This window comes from Anabas testudineus, chromosome 15 (genome assembly GCF_900324465.2).
Source record: "Anabas testudineus chromosome 15, fAnaTes1.2, whole genome shotgun sequence".
NCBI classification, from domain to species: domain Eukaryota; kingdom Metazoa; phylum Chordata; class Actinopteri; order Anabantiformes; family Anabantidae; genus Anabas; species Anabas testudineus.
The window spans coordinates 3,991,194-4,010,622 of record NC_046624.1 but is presented as its reverse complement, the minus strand read 5'-3'; the positions used below and the strand labels follow the sequence as shown (position 1 = coordinate 4,010,622).

Below are 19,429 nucleotides of genomic sequence, written 5' to 3'. Positions count from 1 at the left end.
AGTGAGAAACACAACCAGCAAGGTACCTGTGTGCCCAGATGTTGCTGTTCTTTATACCAACACCTTCTTATGACACCTGCCAGGTTAGTATGGATCCAAGTGTTCAGCATTTCGTAACGTCATTTCATGCCTTACTTTTCAGTTGGTCACCCCACCTAGCCATCTTGCCAACAGCTACTAGCAGCTTTGCAAAAGCAGTGCAAAAGCAATAGTCTTTGTCTATGTCTATGTGTGTGTGTCTGTCTATAAGAAAGAATTCATCATAAAACTGCTGAGGTAATTCTAAATTAGGTTGCTGTTGTTGCTAGTGATGTCTCTTCAGTTTAATACTAAGCAAATAAGCCATGCTTTCAGCCTATCCGAGCATGTATTCTTGAAATGGTTTATTTAAAAAAAAAACCCTATCCTAGCTGGTTGGCTAGTGGGTAAGTTATCATTACCTCTGCATTTTTGTACCAGCAGCTATTATTGTTAGCAATTGTGAAAGCTTAACTAAACTTAACATTAAAAACATTAAAAAGACACATTGAACTAAGACCATCAATACTGAACACTTTGGAGTTCTATAAGTTAGGACATGTTCCTTAAAGAAGAACAGATATTTGCAATGACAATACTGCTCATGATGCCACATTTCCATAATAAAACTGAGGGGAAATCAAAGGCCAATACATTTATAAAGTTGATGAAGAAAAAAATACAAAGATAGTAGATAGTAATGCTCAATGAATTAAAAAAAACTCAAATGAGGACGCAAACAGAGATTTCAGTAGCCACCCTGTGTCATGGGAGCTTTTAAAACACATTCTTATTGAGTATCTTTAAACACAGCTGCCATGTGTTATTTTTCCTATTTTCATGTAAAATGTTATACCTACACGTAAAAGTAAAAACCTATAAATATACTAGAGCTAGAAGGATGCAGACTGACCAATGTTCTATTTATTTGAAGGTGGATTAGAATTGATCAAATCTTACCACTTAATGTCAGGTAGGCCCACTGAATTTAATGAAGCCAATTTAAAATAGAGCTGTAATTATATATGTGACCATTTTCTGTGCGACTTTAGTCATGAATAAATAACTCCATATGTAGAAATTGTACACACTCATCTCAGATCACACCTACATAACATTTACTGTACATACAGTAAAATCAACTTGTCTTGTGGAAGACATGTTGCTCTCGAGCAAATGCTAAAAATACAGATAATATGTCCAGTAAAGGAGGTTAACCATGACAAAAGACAGGGGGAAGATTAGTCTAGAATAGTTGTCTATGTGATGGGGGTTCTCCACGTGACAGCAGTTTATGGAGCGGATGATTTTGCGGAGGCTGACCAGGACAGTGATGCACCAGTTGGTGTGCTCCGGAGGCGATGCCTCAGGCTTAGGCTCACTGCTTGAGGGGCTGGATGGGCTTACAGCGAGCTCTGTAGAGGAGGGAGCTGGGGCTGGACTTGCAGCAGGCTCCTTGCGTCGCTTAGCTCTCTTGGAGTGACTGGAGATGGTCGTGACGATGCCGTTCATTTCATCATCAAAGTCATGCATGTGGTGGCCGTACTGCAAGACAGTGAGATAGGATGAGTTTTAAATAAAAACAAAAAAACAGAAATCTTGAAGCACTTGTTCAACTCACCATAAAGAGCTCATGATGACATGATGATGAGAATGATGGTGATGACGATGACTGCCATCATGAGAACAATGACTGTGACCGTAACAGCAATGACCACAACAATGAACTAAACAGTATAGTCAGGAGGCGCTCACCAGGAGTGCGTGTGAGTCGGCGTGTGACAGGATACAGAAGTGAGCCACAGCATACTCAATGAGTGCCCCAAAGATAAAGCTGAAGCAGATTCCCAAGTAAACATCTATGGCCTTGATGAAGCAGTTGGCATTGGGTAGAGATGTTCTTGCTCCCATCATCAGAGTGGTCATCGTCAGTACTGTTGTCACTCCTTGTAGAGAAAACACATTGGTGAACTACACATCCTCCAATCAACTGCTCCACATCTACAGTGTGTTAAATGTATAAAATAATTATTTTTAACATGTATATATAAGATCCAGAAGGCAACATGTATGTAAAATGTATTCTTATATAAAATGTATTCTTTTGTATGCATTAATGGCAAAGGTGGATCACACATCATAAATATAGTTACAAATATTTTGTGTATCATCATAGTTCTACCTTGCAACTACATAAAGACATATCTGTCTATACAAGTGCATAGACAGTGTCCTATTCATAACTCCAGTTTGGCCTTAAGTTCTGAATTCCTGTTGGTGACTTTTTTGACTTGGGGCATGGCAGATTCTCCTAAAATACTTCCCAACAGAATGATTATCATTCCTCTGTGTTCAAATCTAGAGCTCTGGAGCTTACCATATGTCCTGGACAAGAAGCAGCTATACTGGCTCTCTTCAAAGAAATAAAATAAGCCTACCAAATACAAAAATGCTCAGTAATTAATTTGCTGTATCTTGTTTGTTAACTGCATAGTGATGGAAATACCCCAGGAACAAAATTAAACAGTACTGTTAATTTAAACGAATTTGTACTTTTAATTACCAATCTAAAGAAGCTGGTGGACATATTTTTAAACCTTTGGCCCTCTTCTATTTTAACTCCTCTCTCTAACTGCATATATTCTGCAAACATGAGAGTCGTGTCAGTCTTGTAAAATGTTAAAAGCAGATGCAAATTATTCTTTTAAATTAGTAAAGATACTTAAACTCAGTGAAAAAGCAAAAACAGCCAACACAGAAGAATGAGGAACCTCACTGGAAAAAAATCTAGTGGGCCATGTAGTGGAGTATCTTGTGGTTGTTTTGAGTGTTTGAGTGGATCTAATTCAGCTACATCTACTGTATGTCTGAAAGTCATCACTGTTTAAATTCAAACTCTCAGTCAAACAATGAAAAAGGACAAAAATAAACAATGAACCTATAATAATACACAATGTCCACATAAGGGTTAGAACGAAATTATGTGACATTTGCTCAGTAACATTTCACATTTGAGCAAAACAGCATTTATTTGCCCCATACCTATACAAATACGTGCTGGAACAGAGGATAGGGAAATCCAGAAGGAAACCCATGAAAGGACCACCAGAAGGCTCGAGGGGACGTATGTCTCCAGGATAAAGTACAGAATGCTCCTCTTCAGCTCAAAGTGGAAAACCAGCTTTGGGTAATGGCCTTGGAGAAGGACAAAGCCAGTAAATGTTCTTGCAAAAACTTAACGACGATGTGAATGAAAAACTGCTGTTAACTGCTCTGCAAGTAACATCACACAATGGTCTTGAATGTAACTTACCAGTTTCATAGATGGCCTCTGAAACAGATGTGTAGTGGTCTTCTACTGTGTACTGAGCCAGCTGTAGAGTGTCTAAACCACTGACAGACTCATTTCCTCTGGTCCAATAGAACATGACATCGTTGATGTTGTAACCCCCTGTAAAAACAAAAAAAAGAAGAGAGATTTACAGATTTACAAAATGTTTTAGCTGCAAAGAAGAAATTCCAGTAAGCTCATGTATGCTACCTACCCAGCACCTAAAATTTGAGAACATTAGTAAGTTATTAGCTAAGGAGCCACATACTTCACAACTATGCAGTTTTTATGGCTGTTCTCAATAACGATCACGAAGGATCAGAATTATCTTCATACTTCTTGCCACTCTACACCTAATAGATAAAGACAAAGACAGCTGTGTTTCTCACACCTAAACAGTTTGTGTTTGACAGATGAACACAAATATTAATCTCCTATGTGTGGGTGAAAACATTACCAGCACACAATAAATTCACATAGAAAGAAGCTAGAGTTTAAAATTATAGTGATGGAGTGACAACTGTGATTTAGAAACAGTATTAACAGTCAGTTTTACTAAACTCTAAAGCAGTTGGTGGAAATAGCTGAGATGTTAATTGCTAAAGCTTTGCTAAAGCCTGATCCACGGTTGAATTGTTAGGAATTGCAGCTCATAGTGGGTGGTAAAATCCCACTTATGCTAAATATCAGCACGAAAGAGAACCAAAGGAAGTGTGAAAACACTTTCTGAAAAGCTAGTTTAACAACTCATGGTTCTCCTGAGAAGAAAATGGGAAAATCATGCACAGTGCAACACTCAAATATATCTGGAGTTAAAACAACACTTGAATTTGACACACTAACTGGAACACCCCCACTCTGTACTGTATATAGTTATCGTCACAGTGGAAACAGAAAAATCTCATTATTTACTGTAACTCAGTGTGAAACAGTGAAGAATTACAAATGGAAATGTGTTTTGGTGTTCAATCAATTCTTCAAAGGGGGTAACAAATAAGAAAGTCCTGATGAAAAGCAACATAAACTAATCATGCACATTGCACTGTGACCTAGGGAACCTGTATAACAGGGAATCCAGAATGGAGACCGTCAAAGAAGCCACAGCTTAATGTGCTTTTGAGTGATCAACACAAAAGAAAAAAAATTGGGAGCAGGCATGGTTTCATTATAACTTTTGTTACAGACCAATACGTTGTGACAAACAAGGCTAAACCTAATCCTAGGTGTATTTTTCTAAGTTATCTGCAGAGGGAGCAAGAGAATAAGACAAGTAAAAACAAGAGCTTTTAGCTGAAGCTGGAATACACAACTCTCAACTGATCCGATACCCTTTCATTAGTTTTCACCTGGTCCCTTTAAAAGAATACTAAGTTTGAGACATGATATTGAGAGCTAAGTCTGATGATGGGCAGTGATGACTTTGATGCTGAAAGGTCCTGTTTATAAATGTGCTGTTCTCTCTCTCTTATTGTAATTCTCTTACCAGAACAACTCATTATTTTCCTGATGTAAGGCCCTGTACAAATTAGAGAGACAATATGGCATGTTGTGTAATAGCATGGAAAGATTTACATATGAATATACAGAACCTTTCTGTGCTTGTTCTTGAAAAAAAAAAAATCACAATTAATGACTTTAAACAATGCTACTAAAGGTCACATAAAAGACTGTGACTCTATATTGTCAAAATATATGCAGTAATTATCCAGTGGGAGGCTCTTACCTATTAAACCTATGAAATCAAGTTGGTGACTATTTTTTTTGGATGGGCAGTGTATTTTCCCACAATCCCAATCAAAACGCCCCACACCCGCCCACAAAGGCATTCTCTTTAAACCTTCCTCCTATGCAGAGGATCCACTTTTGGCAAAGCATTAAAGGAAATAAATCCTTGAATATACATCTTCATAAAAGGATAGAGAGGGCATAAGGGAGATGAAAGCGCAAGGAGAGGAGGAACACAGAGTGACAGGGAGTAAGAGGAGGCAGGGGCACAGCAGCGGGATGAGAGAGAGATTGTAAGAGGGGATAGAGAAGAGAGGCAGACAGAGAAAGATGTTGATATTTAGCCTGGAATTATTGATGCAGCAGAGAAAGGATCCATCATCCTTTCAGTTACCTAACTTTAACCTCCAGATGTCTTTTTGTCTGGTAAGTGGGACCAGAGCTGCTGTTAAATGTTTTATTTGGCAGTGAGGTCCTGGTGGGTTTCTGGCAGGGATCAGACTTAGCTTAGCCTAGGTGGCAAACACAATACATGAGTGATGGAGGCGGGGAGGGGGGGGGGGATTCTTTTTATCCCTTGCACGGGCAAAAAAAACCCTCTTTCTTGTCATATGATTTGATGGAAGTAATAGATTACTTTATTATTAAACTTAGTGCCATCTGTTTCCCACGTTTAACTAGTGGAAATCTGTCTAAATTATGAGAATCTCTTGTCTGATTTCAGAAATATCTAGAATTGTTAACCACAGAAAGATTTTTAAAGCCTTTTGTGCCTATTGCTATATTGTATGTAATATGTGTGTATCTTTAGGCACATTCGTTCCAGTACAGCTATAGTACCAGCACCAATTAAATTATTAAAATGTTGTGTCTTGTTTGTTTAGTGCATGTAGGTCAACATGCAAGACTCCTTGTAAAAGCACAACCTTTTAGTTTTTACATGTGTCTTTAATAGATTAAAACAAACGAGATACATTGTATTAAATTAGTGTGATTTTGAGGTGTTGAGGTGAATTTTCTGAGCTTTGGTGTGGGCCAAGCAATCTGTTTACCTCCTGCCTCTAGCTTAATTCTGAATAGATATACAGCTTCTCACCCACCTGTGGGAAAAAAGTAACCAAGCTTACTTACCAAGCTGTTAACACAGTGAGTGAAGCGTTTGGTCTGCAATTTATGTTAAACTTGCAAAGCATTATAAAACAGTTTTATTTTAACACTTATAAAGGTAAACTTTAGTTTACACACACACACACACACACACAGTTTGGACGATGAGGGAACATAATCTGTTCAGATCTTTATTAAGTATGAAGTGTCCTTACAGCTCTCGAGTTGTAGGGTGCAGGTCTGCTTGTCCATGGGATACTTGGTCAGATCCATGTTGCAGGCTACAGTGGTAGTAATCCTTAAAGAAACAAACAAACAAATAAAACAAATGTTATTAAAAGTAAATTCCATAATAGTTTTTCCTGCAGCATAAATAAAAAGGTTGAGCAGCCCTTTCAGAACAGCAGGATTGACATGTCTGTGAAGGCCTAGGTCACAAGACTGCACTCATAAGAACGGTATTCCTATTTTTTCTCTGTTTAATAAAATAAAATATGTAAATCCACATAATAATTAGCAATTGATGAAGAAACAGCAAACAAAAGTTCAAACTTGACATAAGGGAGAGGTAACTCTGGTTACACATTTACATATTTTATGAATCTATGATGTTATTTTTTTTTTTGTCAAATGCATTACAGATTCTGCTGAGGTTAGAGGCAGTGTAGGACACTAAAATAAAAATATTATTCTAAACATATAAATTTTCCCATGTTTTAAAACAAAAATATATGCATTTGAGTCACATACAAAGATTTTTAGGACTACCATACCTGAATTTTTAAGCCGTTAATATACCTTTTATTAAGTTAAGAGGATTTTTAAAACGTGTCAACTGCAAACTAATACAACGTCCCCACCACAAATATGAATAAAGCACAGAGAAATGAAATGTGATCTGTGTACCTCACTGGACTCTCACAAGGTCAAGAGTGCAAGTAAGGGTCTCTTAGGCTGAAAAAAAAAAGCTAAAAAACATATGCAAAAACAGTTTGGAAAACTATAAGTGCTTCCAAGTACAGATGGACAATGACCTAATGCAAAAAGTGACCCAAGAGTTTCTAAATTTAAAGAAATCGGATATTCTCCACTGGCTAAGTCAGTTATCTGATCTCAACCTGACAGAGCATGGCTTTCCCGTGATAAAGACAAGACTGAAGGCAGAAAGACCTACAAACAAGCAGCAGCTGAAGACAGCCACAGTAAAGGTCTGCCAAAACATCTCAGGTGAAGAAACTCAGCATTTGGTCATATCCATGGGTTCCAGACTTGAGGGAGTCAAGGATTTGCATCCAAGTATTACAGGCTATCCTTATTTGTGTAATTATGCTAGTTAGTTCCATTATTTATGAGCCCCCAAAATGTGTGTATGGAAATGGCTGTAATTCCTGAATGGTTAATCCCACTGTTGTTAGACCCCTTGAATTAAAACAATATATTGTTGTTCCATTACTTAGGATATTGGCCAATCCTAATCTATTATAAAGTGACCAGTAATTATTGAATTGAACTTCCCCCCTTAACTGACCAAACTTCGCTTTCAATCACCTCAGTGCCTCTCATGCGTTCCCCCTGGTATTGCACTGAAACATTTACCACAACTGTCTTTCTTTCCACCACTACCTCACATATCTCACTTTATTCTGTCCTTTCTCAGAGCCCAAATTCTCTGAGGTGGCCAACCATCTCCTGACATCTTTTTTGCCTGGTTCTACTCTCACTAGTCCTGCTCTCCGACTGTGAAGTACTACCCACCTCCACACTGTCTGTGTCACAGTAAAATAGAGAAATGGTAAAGTTCCCTATATTGGGTCTACAAACACAAGGATACAGATACTGTATACACATATCAGCTTAAATCAACAAAAGGTTTTTTACAACATACTGTAACATAAAATCATGAATATAAATTGTGGTACAAGCAAGTTCACATACTGGTACCCATCCCCAAAGAAAGCAAAGCAGTGTCCCCCTGGTGAATCCAATACATAGAGAAATTATTAACTTAACTGATCTACATTACTCCTCCATCACAGTTTCAAACTTGCCATTAGAACAATGAGAATTACTCCCATGGGACTTCACTCACAGTTTGCAACCACAACAGTATTATCCACATAAAGTTCACTCCCATAAAGATAAAGGCACTGCAGGACGAGGCAATGGAATCGAATCAGGACAGCATACAGCTCCTATACAATCCACCCATGAACCTTTAAAGCATGAGGTATAAATCTGCAGGATGTGTGAATCAAATCACCCTACATCTACATTAAGAAACACTGATCAAATTCACTCTCTAGATCAAATGACCCATCTATATCCTGTTTGCTTTGCCTACAGAAAACAGAGCTTGTCAGATGTTAAGCCCTTGTACATAGCAACATTTCTGTTGGCAAGACCCTGAAGAGACTTACAGTATGTTGCTTTGTTAGGCCACGGCTCTTTGCTATTGACCAATCACATGCACCTGTGCTCATACAATTCAATACCCAATATCTAATCTAATAGAATTGACAGAACTCCCGCCTTTGCAATTGCATTATCTCATATACTACATGCGCTTTCTCCCTCATCCATTATCTTCTTTACTCCCTGGCCTACTTTTCATTGTCTATTAGAGAAGGACAAAACAGTCACACACACACTAATAAAGAAACAAATAAAGCAACAAACTTGTTTAGAATCTAACCTCAGCGCATAAAGGACAGTCCCATTGGGGAAGATGCGAATCAGTCTGTTCTCCACGGTGATGTCATGGAGAAAGGACTTCTTGGAGTCCACAATAAAGGTGTCAGGGACCCAAAGGAGCTCCACTAGCCGACCATCAAGACTCAGGCTCTTGTTGCCTTCAAACACCAAGCGCTCATCTGTCCAGCGCTGACGGAGGAATATAGTGGCAGTGTAGTCCTGCAGGATTGGAGCCCAAACGTAAACAACAGATATAACAAACAGGAATGGCCACAACATGATAACAGGCAAGTCTGGTTTTTGCAAACCAAGCCTCTCAGTTCTACTTAAATTTCATTAGTCAGCTTGAGACTTTTCTTTTGGGTGCATTGTTGAGTATTGTTGGTGTCAGGTCCCTAAGCCCCTCTATGCCTGAAGCAACAATAATCCTCAGCATTGCTCCAGGTCAGCAAGTGTGTTTTTTTTTTTTTTTTTTAAATGCTGTGCAGGACATTCAGCCTCAAAGTCCAGAGGTTACATCATGCACAGCAGCATAATCAATGTCTTCCATTATCTTGGAACAAACTGTGACTGTGACACATTTATACATTAAATGCTGGAGTCAATAATTTACTCATTAGCCAAATTAGCAAATTTTTATAAGCATCTGCAAAGCATCTTGCTAACACAAACCAATCTCATAAGTAATATTTTTAACTGTATTGGGTACTTTACCAGTGTTTTAAATTCTAACCCTTCATGTTGGATGTGTCACTATGATATGGTGAATTTGCTGTGTACAGTATGTTTAGTTAGAGGTGCAGCATTATTTTGACGATATACCTATACAGGTATATTCTTTCACAAAGTTCTTGTAAACACTCTCTAAGCAATTATACACTTTGATAAAGTCATGTTACTGATATTGTTTATCTTTACTAAGCTCATAAAGTCAGGTTTTGTGACATTGTTGTGTCATTTTGTATTGAGGTCATGGTTAATAACCTAAATCTATGATGCAGATAGGTACAACTAGTGCAACGTTATTTGGCTTGAGGAAACATAATGACCCCTGAAATCAATTTATAGCCTTACCATGTTGATCTCTGAGATGGTGTCAATACTGGCAATATCCAAGCTCATGCCCACTGTTACAGGACCGTCTGGAAACAAAGAAGAAACTTAGGTCGCTTTCACACCTTAATTCGTTTGCTTTGATCCGAATCAGTTAATGAGTTTGTAATATTGTATCAGTTTCTCTTCGGTTCGGTTTCGTTTCACACTGAGTAAAAATCCAAACGAACCAAAACACGTCACTTCAAACTACGTGAGAACGTCCTCTCTTCTTATTGGTCAGATTGTTTCTGCCGCTGGAAATAATAAGTAAATACATAATAATAGGAAGAAGATAAAGTGTTGTTCTACTGTACGTTTGTGTGACAGTAGGGAGATTATTTTTAACTATAAATGTTAATGCAGATCGATCATCCCGTTCATTATTGTTTATTACGTTACATCGCTTGCAGAGTCTTCAGACCTGGTCTGTGAGACACTTCACCTCCTCACGTCTCCACATTTGTCCTCCATTAATCAGGCTGCATGTTTTTGTTGGACAAACGAAAGAAATTGGAATCTACACACTACCCAAAGTCCTCAAAACACGAGATTCATAAAGCTGCAAGTGTTTATATACTGCAATATCCCCACTACTCAAATGGGACCATGAGGAAAACATGGATGAGGTTGTGGTGGAGGTTCAGTAGGTAGGGTAATCAAGGACACATGTTAAGGTGTCCTTAGACACTATAACCCCAGTGTCATCATCTATTTCAACAAAGTTAAAGTTAAATTTAAAACAAGAAATTAAAAGTTGAAGATATAAAGCGCATAGTGTTGTATAATAAAAGGTTACTGAAGGACAGCATATTTAAAGAGACCCCACATTGCTGGCACATCAACAGCTGCAGTCTATCAAGTGTGAACCTCCTTCAGGGAATTAGTTCTCCCAGATTTCCCATCAAAGAGGGGTAACTTTGCTGCTCTTCCATATTTCATCTTCTTATTCTCATTCTCTCTCTCACACATCAGCCTTCATTTTTGGGACGGAGATTAATGAGCCCGAAGTCATATTGCCCATACTGTACAGTTCTTTAGCTGTACAGTAAATAACTGCTATGTAGGTATGAGTGCGTTCGTGCATTTACTGAATCTTTCAATGTATCAGTGCATCCACTGTGTTTGGGGGGGTGTTTGTATGTTTCTGTCCATGGAATACATCTTCTCAAAGCCCAATAAAACATTTTACATTCAAAGGAAAAGTTCAACATTTTAAGAACAATTCTATAGCTTTTTGGCAAATAACATGACTAGTATGAGTCAGGTATCTGCAGTAAATATTTTATGAGGCTACTAGTAGTAATTGGCAAGCTTGGTACGGAAACAGAGGGAAACAGCTAACCTGGTTCTGCCCAGAGGTACAGTAACCACATGCTCTTAATGCCTCTTCTTAATGCCTCTTCTGAAGTTCACTAATTAACATGTTATGTCCCATTTTTATAGTAGCTGGATATATTGATAATGATATGATGAAATAATCCATTACATACAACAACTAAATCAATGCATACCCAAAATGTCAAATCAGTCTTTTAATTTTACTGAAACATTAGAAACTGTTAGTTTCAATTAAAGGAGCATTCTGCTAAAAATGCCTACTCAGACTGGTCTGTGTCTGAACTGCATTCAAAAAACCTGAACAAATCCTGTGACTGAAATGTTAAAAAATAGTTCCCACAGAGCACTGTATTAGAAAGGAGTCTATGTTCATACTGTTACAGGTTTTACTGAAGCTTTTCTGCTTCAGGATCATGGAATGCCTAAAATTCACATAAACCAAACATAATTACAGGCAAACTAATTTCAAAGGTAACAGTTCTCATAATATATGCATATGCAATAAATTTACAAGCATGTATGAAGGTGCATACAAGCACAACATTTCAACATTTCTCTTCTCAGTCAAATATGTATTTCCCCTGAATTTTCTGTCATTCCCATTGAAGCATATGCTATGCTGCAGTTTCCTTACTGTCAAAGAAAGGCCTGAGGTACTTGTTGTATCCTTTCATCAGCCTCTGAATGGTAGGAGGCAGAATTTCTCCTTCCTTCATTTCTGCGTTGAGCAACGAGTTCTCTAACAACCTGAGAACAAAGACAGAAAAAAGCAGAAACACAGAAACAAGAATTATTTTCCTCCTGTTGTGCATTTGTCAGGTGCATTCCTGCGCAGACCAACTTCCAATTCATAGACTCTGCAGGATGTCAATTGACTTTTACAGCAAATCGTATAAACCATGTTGAGTCAAAGAAAAAATGTAAATGCCAACTTAGAACTGAACAACAGAAAGAAAATTAAACAAAAGTGCTCTTTGGCTTTTTAATTATTAGATTACCTTGCATTGACTGGTTTCTGAATATTTTAAGCCATCCATCTAGTTTCTATTCATTTACGCCTTTAAAATTACTGTTTGCTTTGATGAGATTTCTTTGCCCCGTTCTTTCTGAATTCTATCCTTAAAGGCATATTGAAGTGTGGGAAGATGATTATATTGCTGGCAACTGTGGCAGGGGAAAAGAACACTCATTGCGCCTTCCCGTGTGGCATGTGTGTTTGTGTATAAATCAGGCTCTAAATACAGAACGCCTGCTCTTTAGAGAGTAAGGCCCCAGGGCACGTGCCATGATGTAAGAGGGGCTGAAGCAAGACAGATCAGGCCATGTGCAGAGGCAGAAAACATTCATCTCCATACGCTGGCAGCATTTCAGACTCCCCCTCTGCCACTTGTACACTGCTGTAGTCAAATGTGTGACAAGGAAAGCAAGAAGAAGAATACAAAAGTGAGATGGGCTACACTTTTTTAAACCACACACTTGCATCAAATAGGCCTTTATTTGTTCCAATATCAACACATTCACAAGCTTTTAATTTTTAGGGTCAAGATGTTTCAAAACATGATTGCTTATTAATGGTTTAGCCTTGGTAAACATTAACTGACTTAGGTATTTAGTTTTAATGCCATGCTTGAATTCTGAGTTTCTTTTTTAATGGCATAAGTTAAAATGTCGCAAGAGAAATGTAATATGTTTAGTATTTACCAAATTTAAGGAAGAAATGGGGAAAGGTACAAGAGTTTGGAATCTTAAAAAAAAGTCATCCTTTGTATTAAACCACTTGCAGTGAGTGTCCATGTCAATCTATGAAAGGATCACTGGTTCTCTCCATTTTTGTCTCATGGGAAAACAGGCTGTTCTAATAGTGGATCCACCACTTGGACAAGAGTTGAACTTCTGGACCAGACAGGCTTCTACAAAAAAGAAAAGCAGCGAAAGAGTCTTTTCCATGAAACTCTGAACTGGTTTCACCTGACTGTGTCAAATCAGCTTAGACAGTAACTTGCTCCCAGCACACTGTTGCTAGGCTGCATCAAGTCTCACTCACATGGCTTGCAGCCTGTTGTTTCACCAGGCAAGAGTCTTGAATAGGAAAGCCATGTTAGTGACGGTAGTGATAGCACTGTGCCTCTGGCATCACTGCATTATCAGTCTAGGTTGCCATATGTGACCCTCGTTACCTTCACAAATGCTTATGCATGTATATAAGGAAGATGAGTGTGTCTTTCTTCCTGGTATCTAAAATACAGCAGTACAGCAAAAGAAGAAAAAGAAAAAAAGTCAGAGGGCCATGTCATTAGGAAACTTTGAATAATAATAAAATATGTTTTAATTATAAGAAGGCAAATACAGATAACATGTAGTTGCCATATATCATATTGAAACAAACATTGCTTCTTTGACCTCAATGTGTATGAAGAGCTCCCAGCTTCTCTCTCTCTATCCATCTCTGCAAATCCCCTGACTCTAACTTTTGGCTGTCTAAACCTTCACCTGCAGACGTGGAGGAGACCTCAGTTTTCCAACCTGCCAAACAGTCTCTATCCACTGAGCCCTGACAATAGAATAAAAAGACAAAGATGGAGCCTTAGAATTCTCCAAGAATCCCACAAGCTACTAATACAAATACACAAATACATGTGAACATTTTGCAATTTCATGTTTTTCTGCATTAATTTTTCATAAAATACGATTTGATCTTCATCAGAGTATTAAGAAAGAGAATTAAGAACCTAAAATAATAACACCAAAAAATTCTGATCTTTTATGTCTTTATTGAGAACCGACATAGAAACCTCATTCTAGTAGCTTAGGTATGTGAACTCTTGGTATTAATACCTAAGTTGACCCCCCCCCTTGGCAGCAATAACCTCAACCAGGTGCTTCCTGTAGCTGTGGATCAGACCTGCACATTGTTCAGGAGGAATTTTAGCCCATTCCTCCAGATAGAACTGCTTTAGCTCTGTCATATTTTTTGGATGTCTCATGTGTCAAGTGATTCCATAGCATCTCTATTGGGTTGAGGTATGGGCTCTGACTTGGCCTATCCAAAGGTGCATTTTATTTTACTGAAAGCATTCTGTTGTGAACTTGTTTTGATGTTTGGGTTCATTGACCTGTAGCATTACCCAGCTTCTACAAAGTTTCAGCTGACGTACAGAAATTATCATGGAGATTGTTTTGATACACTTGGGAATTCATCTTACCCCCAATCAATCTAAGCTGGCCAAGCCCTGATGCAGCAAAGCAGGCCCAAATCCTGATGATTCTTCCCATACTTTCCAATTGGGTTGATATTTTCATGATAATCTGCAGTGACCCTTTGATGCCAGATGTTGTGCTGGGTGTTCTTTCCAAATGGTTAAATCTTAGTTTTATCAGTCCACAAAACATTTTGCCCATACCGCTGTGGAGTGTCAATGTGCTCTTTGGCAAACGTTAGGTGACTGGACACACACTTCTTGATAGAGTAGCCACAGTCCCAAAGTGTCTCCATTTGTAGATTGTGTGTCTAACTGTAGACTGGTGAATTTCTATAGTCTTTGACATCACTTTGGAACCCTTTCCAGCTTTATGTAAATTATCAATTCTTGCATGTAGATCTTCTGAAAGGTGCTTTTGGTAAGGCATGGCTTACATAAGCACCTTTTTCTTGTGTAGAGTAAAATCAAAAAAGTTTGAGTGTTTTTTTTTTTGTCAGTCAAAGTAGCTCTAGACTAACTAGGTCTAGGATAAGAGTCCAGGTCTGAGTTTTTTGAGGTCATTAATTCAAGGGTTCACATACTTTTTCAGCTAGCGCTATGAGGTTTTAATGGTTGTTCTTAATAAGCTATAGACAATCAAAGAAAGAAAAGATCATAATTTGTTTGTATTATTTTAAGCACATCATATTTGTTAATATTCTTGACTTAGATGAAGATCAGATCAACGTTTTATTCCAAATTAATGCAGAAAACCACAAAATTCCACAAAGTTCACATAATTTTTCTTGCCACTATATGTCACCTTTGTTTGAAGCAGCATCGTCAAGAGGATATTTAGAGTGTGTGCATTTGTGTTGCAACATGAACTCACACTGCACTGTACACACACGCATGAATGGATGTGCACAGACACAAACATCACTCCATACCGGTAGTTATGTACTACGCATTTACCCAGAATGCTCGCTGACAGACCTGATGCACCTGCCCACCAGGCTGCCTATCACATTTAACAAGAAAACACACTGAGTGCCCACAGATGAGCTGGAAATGGTCCCTGCAATACTAAGTCACAAACTATTGTTTGGCTTTAATTCATTACAACATTTATAAATATGCATTTAAAAATTACATTTTGTATTAACAAACCCTGGAGCAATATCTTGCTCCAGGGTTGCAGTAGCTGCCATGGAAATTGTTATTCTGGTATTTCCTGAGCAGAATCCACTAGAAATAAAACTACTAGTACAATACTAAAGAAGAGAAAAACATTTAAAATCAATAATCACGTTTTGGTATAACAGCATAGAGTTGACACTGCAGCACTACCGTGCTGATGTGGTAAAACCTTGTCACACTACAAAAACACATCTGTAAATTGGCATTAACAGTAATACTAAAGAGAATAAAACTTTATTTTATAAATGCATCTTGCGGATTATCACTTCAAACTACCAACTCAACAGTTGGATGTCAACATGAGCAACAGAGTTGCACGACACCAGCAGATTTCTGAGGGCTTGATCTGTCACGGCACTTGTAGCCTTTTCAGTACAGACAAGACTGTGTGAATCTTAACAACACCTTCTAATGTGCTAATTGGCCAGTCACAAACGATTGCTTCTTAGCTCCCCGAATGTGGTGGAAAATGAAGTGCCAGCAGGAAGTAATGATCAGGCTGTCCGTGTTTTTCATGATGAAAATCTTCCGCTGTACCCAGTAATGAGCCCTTTGGTTTTGCTTATTCTGGTCCGCTTCTCTCCTGTCTCATTCTTGTACTTTATTTCTCCCTTCATCTCTCCTCCTGTCTCACAATCTTAAAAGTCATTGTCTGATTTGCTTAACTGCATCACGATAAGCTAATTAGCTAAGACATTACTCTTACCATGACCCCTGACAATGTGGCATAAACACTCACTTGGCACCAATAATAACAGTAAATTTGTTAACCAACACTAAAACCAAATCACAAATCTATAAATACAGTTCAACATTACCTGTATCAATATTACTTTGCAATCATAAAGCAGTGGAAAATCATGTATATCACGTTTACTAGTTAGTTTGTTCATGTTTAATGTAGCACCCCTGTTTTCATCAACCTCTAAAATGATTCTCAGATTTTCTCAACATTTATGCCTCTGCTTGATTTGAAGCAGAGAAAACTGAGAGCTCTCTGTATGACCTTACACTATTCTTATCCCTGCGTGATCAATGCATCTTATGCTGAGCTCAGACATAGAGAATAAAGAGCCATCTGCACGCAGTGAATTCTCATCCTGAATTATACCTGCGCAAGTTTTCTATTCTACTGCTTGAAAACAAAACTGTAATTCTCATATTAGTCTTTTTTTCAAAAAAATGTTTCCGTGTCCATTCTATCACATGTGGTCCAGGAAATAGAATGATTGTCCACTAAATGCATGATCAGTAGTTTAGTCTTCGTATTTTACTGTGGCTGTAAAGTGTAATTGGGTAGAACAATTAAATCCAAGTAGCCCCCAATGGGTCAGGCATGGCAGCTCCACTGTTATATGATGTTTGAATGCAATTAGAATTATGTGTACCTAATGAATTGGGAAGTAAAATACTGTGTGTATAACTTTGCAGAAACATGTAAGACAAAAATAAATAAATAAAATAAGAATCACAACTTTATCTCCTGAGCTGTGAAAGAGGAAGCTTTTAGCGGAAAACTTTTCCTCTGGACAAACTGCAAAATATCCAACACAATTCATTACCAAGTTGTACCAAATTTCAATACATTTCATCAGAGTGTTCTTCACATATTGCATTTACAAGAATGGGCTGTAAGAACTGGATAAACATGAAGTCAGTGTGACCCTGACCTTTCATACTTGGCCACCAAAATCTAATCAGGTCACCAAAAATTTCTTACATATTGTTTACATATTGTTGTACATGTTCACAACAATTGGTTGGGCATATAGATAGACAACCCAAAAACGTAATGCCTCTGGCCATGACTATCACTGGTGTCATGGCATAAAAATCTATGAGCAGTGAGATTAGTAATGAAAAAGGGGACTGTTCTTTGTTCTTCTTTGTTACTGCTTCATCCAGTTCTTAATGTCAAGGAATTTAATTCAGGGAGATATTACTAACTCTATAGTTTTACTTTACTGTTGCAGACATTCTACCTTCTGTCCTAGACATAAAATGTGATCATTTAAAATATAAACATTTTCTAATTCTGATCCTAATGTATTTGTACAAAAAAAGAACTGAATAAAGATTTCATAAGAATATTATTAAAGTATGAGGCAAAGACTGAGAGTATCCATAAAATCATACTTATCCCTAGTTGTCATTAGCCTCTGTGTGCACATTCAGGCAGTAGCCTCTCATTTATAGCCTCTGCTGATTGTGACTTATGCTTTAATATGAAAATGTCAGTTCATACAGTATGCAACTCAAGTTAAATCCATGACACTGGATTCAAACTAAGAATTCATAGTAAATGTTTATAAAGTGTGTCTCACATGGGACTGTAAAACTAAGTAGGACAAAAAGAGCGATACAACGAGCATAACTGGCCAGCTGTATGAGTGAGTCATGAGTGACCTATACTACTGCACATGGAACTTTTTATGTCCTATGTATTTCAGTAATACAGTAACACATGGGTGACAGGCTGTCTAGGAATGGTCTCAAGCCCTGTAGGGAAATTTGCCTTTTCTGATCCTGTTTCATGATATAACTCTTTCACAGCCCTCTTTCACTCCCAGTGTTACAGTCTTCTGCCCAGTCTTCAATGCACACAAGACATCAGTACAGGCAGCACTTTATATGTATATTTCACAACAGATTAATTTAGTTGAACATAGTTCCTGCAGAGATCGCTCTCTGTGGATCCCATCACTCCTTGTTCCCCAATCTCCCCCTTCACTGCTGCAGAAATCCTTGCAGTTATTGTCATCTTATGATGTTTGAGCCTAACAATGGAATATACAACATGTGTATTCTTTACACAGACACACACACAGAAAGCAAAGTGACTGAATATAGTCCATTAAGGAACACATAAAATTCAACTGAGCAGAGTGGGATTTGATAAGGCAGGGGTGCAGCTCCATCACATCCTAGATTTCTTGTTACAAATTCCCATAAACTTGCACATATACCAGTCCTATGTACTGTATCTTCATAAGAAGAATTTTCATTTTGGGGGAAAGATACATACAGTTATTTGTTTGTTTTTTTCATATTTGTCCAAATTCCCATTTGAGGAAATGAGTGGGTTATGTCATTATAATTTAAATCAGGTCACAGATGTATGTAGGTCATTGAACACATCATATAAAATATGAAATAAGGAAAGCTTTCTATTGACTGTTAAGATCAGAAAATCAAGCTTAAATATTCAAATGACAACTAATAACATTTCTTTCACAATTCTAACCAATAAAACAAAAGGGGAAACCACAGAGGTGGTTCATTCTCTCTATTCTGCTGTTTTCAAATACAGAGTCCCCTCATGAGCTCTTTGTACAGTAGACCATAAGTCAGAGGAGGATTCCATTGTCTAGCGACAGGCTGCTAGGGAGAACAGGTAAACATGTGGCATTAGCTCAATCCTCAAGGTGTGCTAGAAAAGTTAGCTTTACATTGGATGCTTTGCCTGACAAGCTGACTCAAATGTCTTCTTTTCTTCGTTCGCAGAGAATATTCATTTTTTGCCACTGTGAAATGAGATTTGAGAAAAGTCGCTGGTGCGCTCATATGCAGAGATTATTCTCCTGCTCATCAGGGACTTTTGAGGCTTCCTCAGACCCCTCAGCCATTCCAGGCTCAGGGATGCAGAGGCAGGCAACGAGGCACCACAAAAAAGCCCTCCTGAGTTCATGTTGCAGGCTTTTGTGGATAAAAGCAGCTGTTTCTCCTTTTCATGCTATCCAAGGCA

The 19,429-nt window shown here is 38.0% G+C and overlaps 1 protein-coding gene across 2 annotated transcripts in view; it reads right to left on the bottom strand.

The window, feature by feature from the left end:
• Positions 1 to 1,160: 1,160 nt before the first annotated feature.
• The window catches only part of LOC113159205 (gamma-aminobutyric acid receptor subunit pi), a 32,002-nt gene continuing 13,733 nt past the window's right edge, over positions 1,161 to 19,429 (bottom strand). For both annotated transcript variants that reach the window (XM_026355782.1, XM_026355783.1), the window contains exons 3-10: positions 11,940 to 12,052; positions 9,947 to 10,014; positions 8,874 to 9,091; positions 6,397 to 6,479; positions 3,332 to 3,469; positions 3,061 to 3,213; positions 1,774 to 1,964; positions 1,161 to 1,563 (exon numbers count right to left, since the gene is read on the bottom strand). In XM_026355782.1, the coding sequence (XP_026211567.1) occupies positions 1,198 to 1,563; positions 1,774 to 1,964; positions 3,061 to 3,213; positions 3,332 to 3,469; positions 6,397 to 6,479; positions 8,874 to 9,091; positions 9,947 to 10,014; positions 11,940 to 12,052 (1,330 nt within the window). In that variant the 3' untranslated portion in view covers positions 1,161 to 1,197. The remainder of the gene's footprint in view (positions 1,564 to 1,773; positions 1,965 to 3,060; positions 3,214 to 3,331; positions 3,470 to 6,396; positions 6,480 to 8,873; positions 9,092 to 9,946; positions 10,015 to 11,939; positions 12,053 to 19,429) is intronic.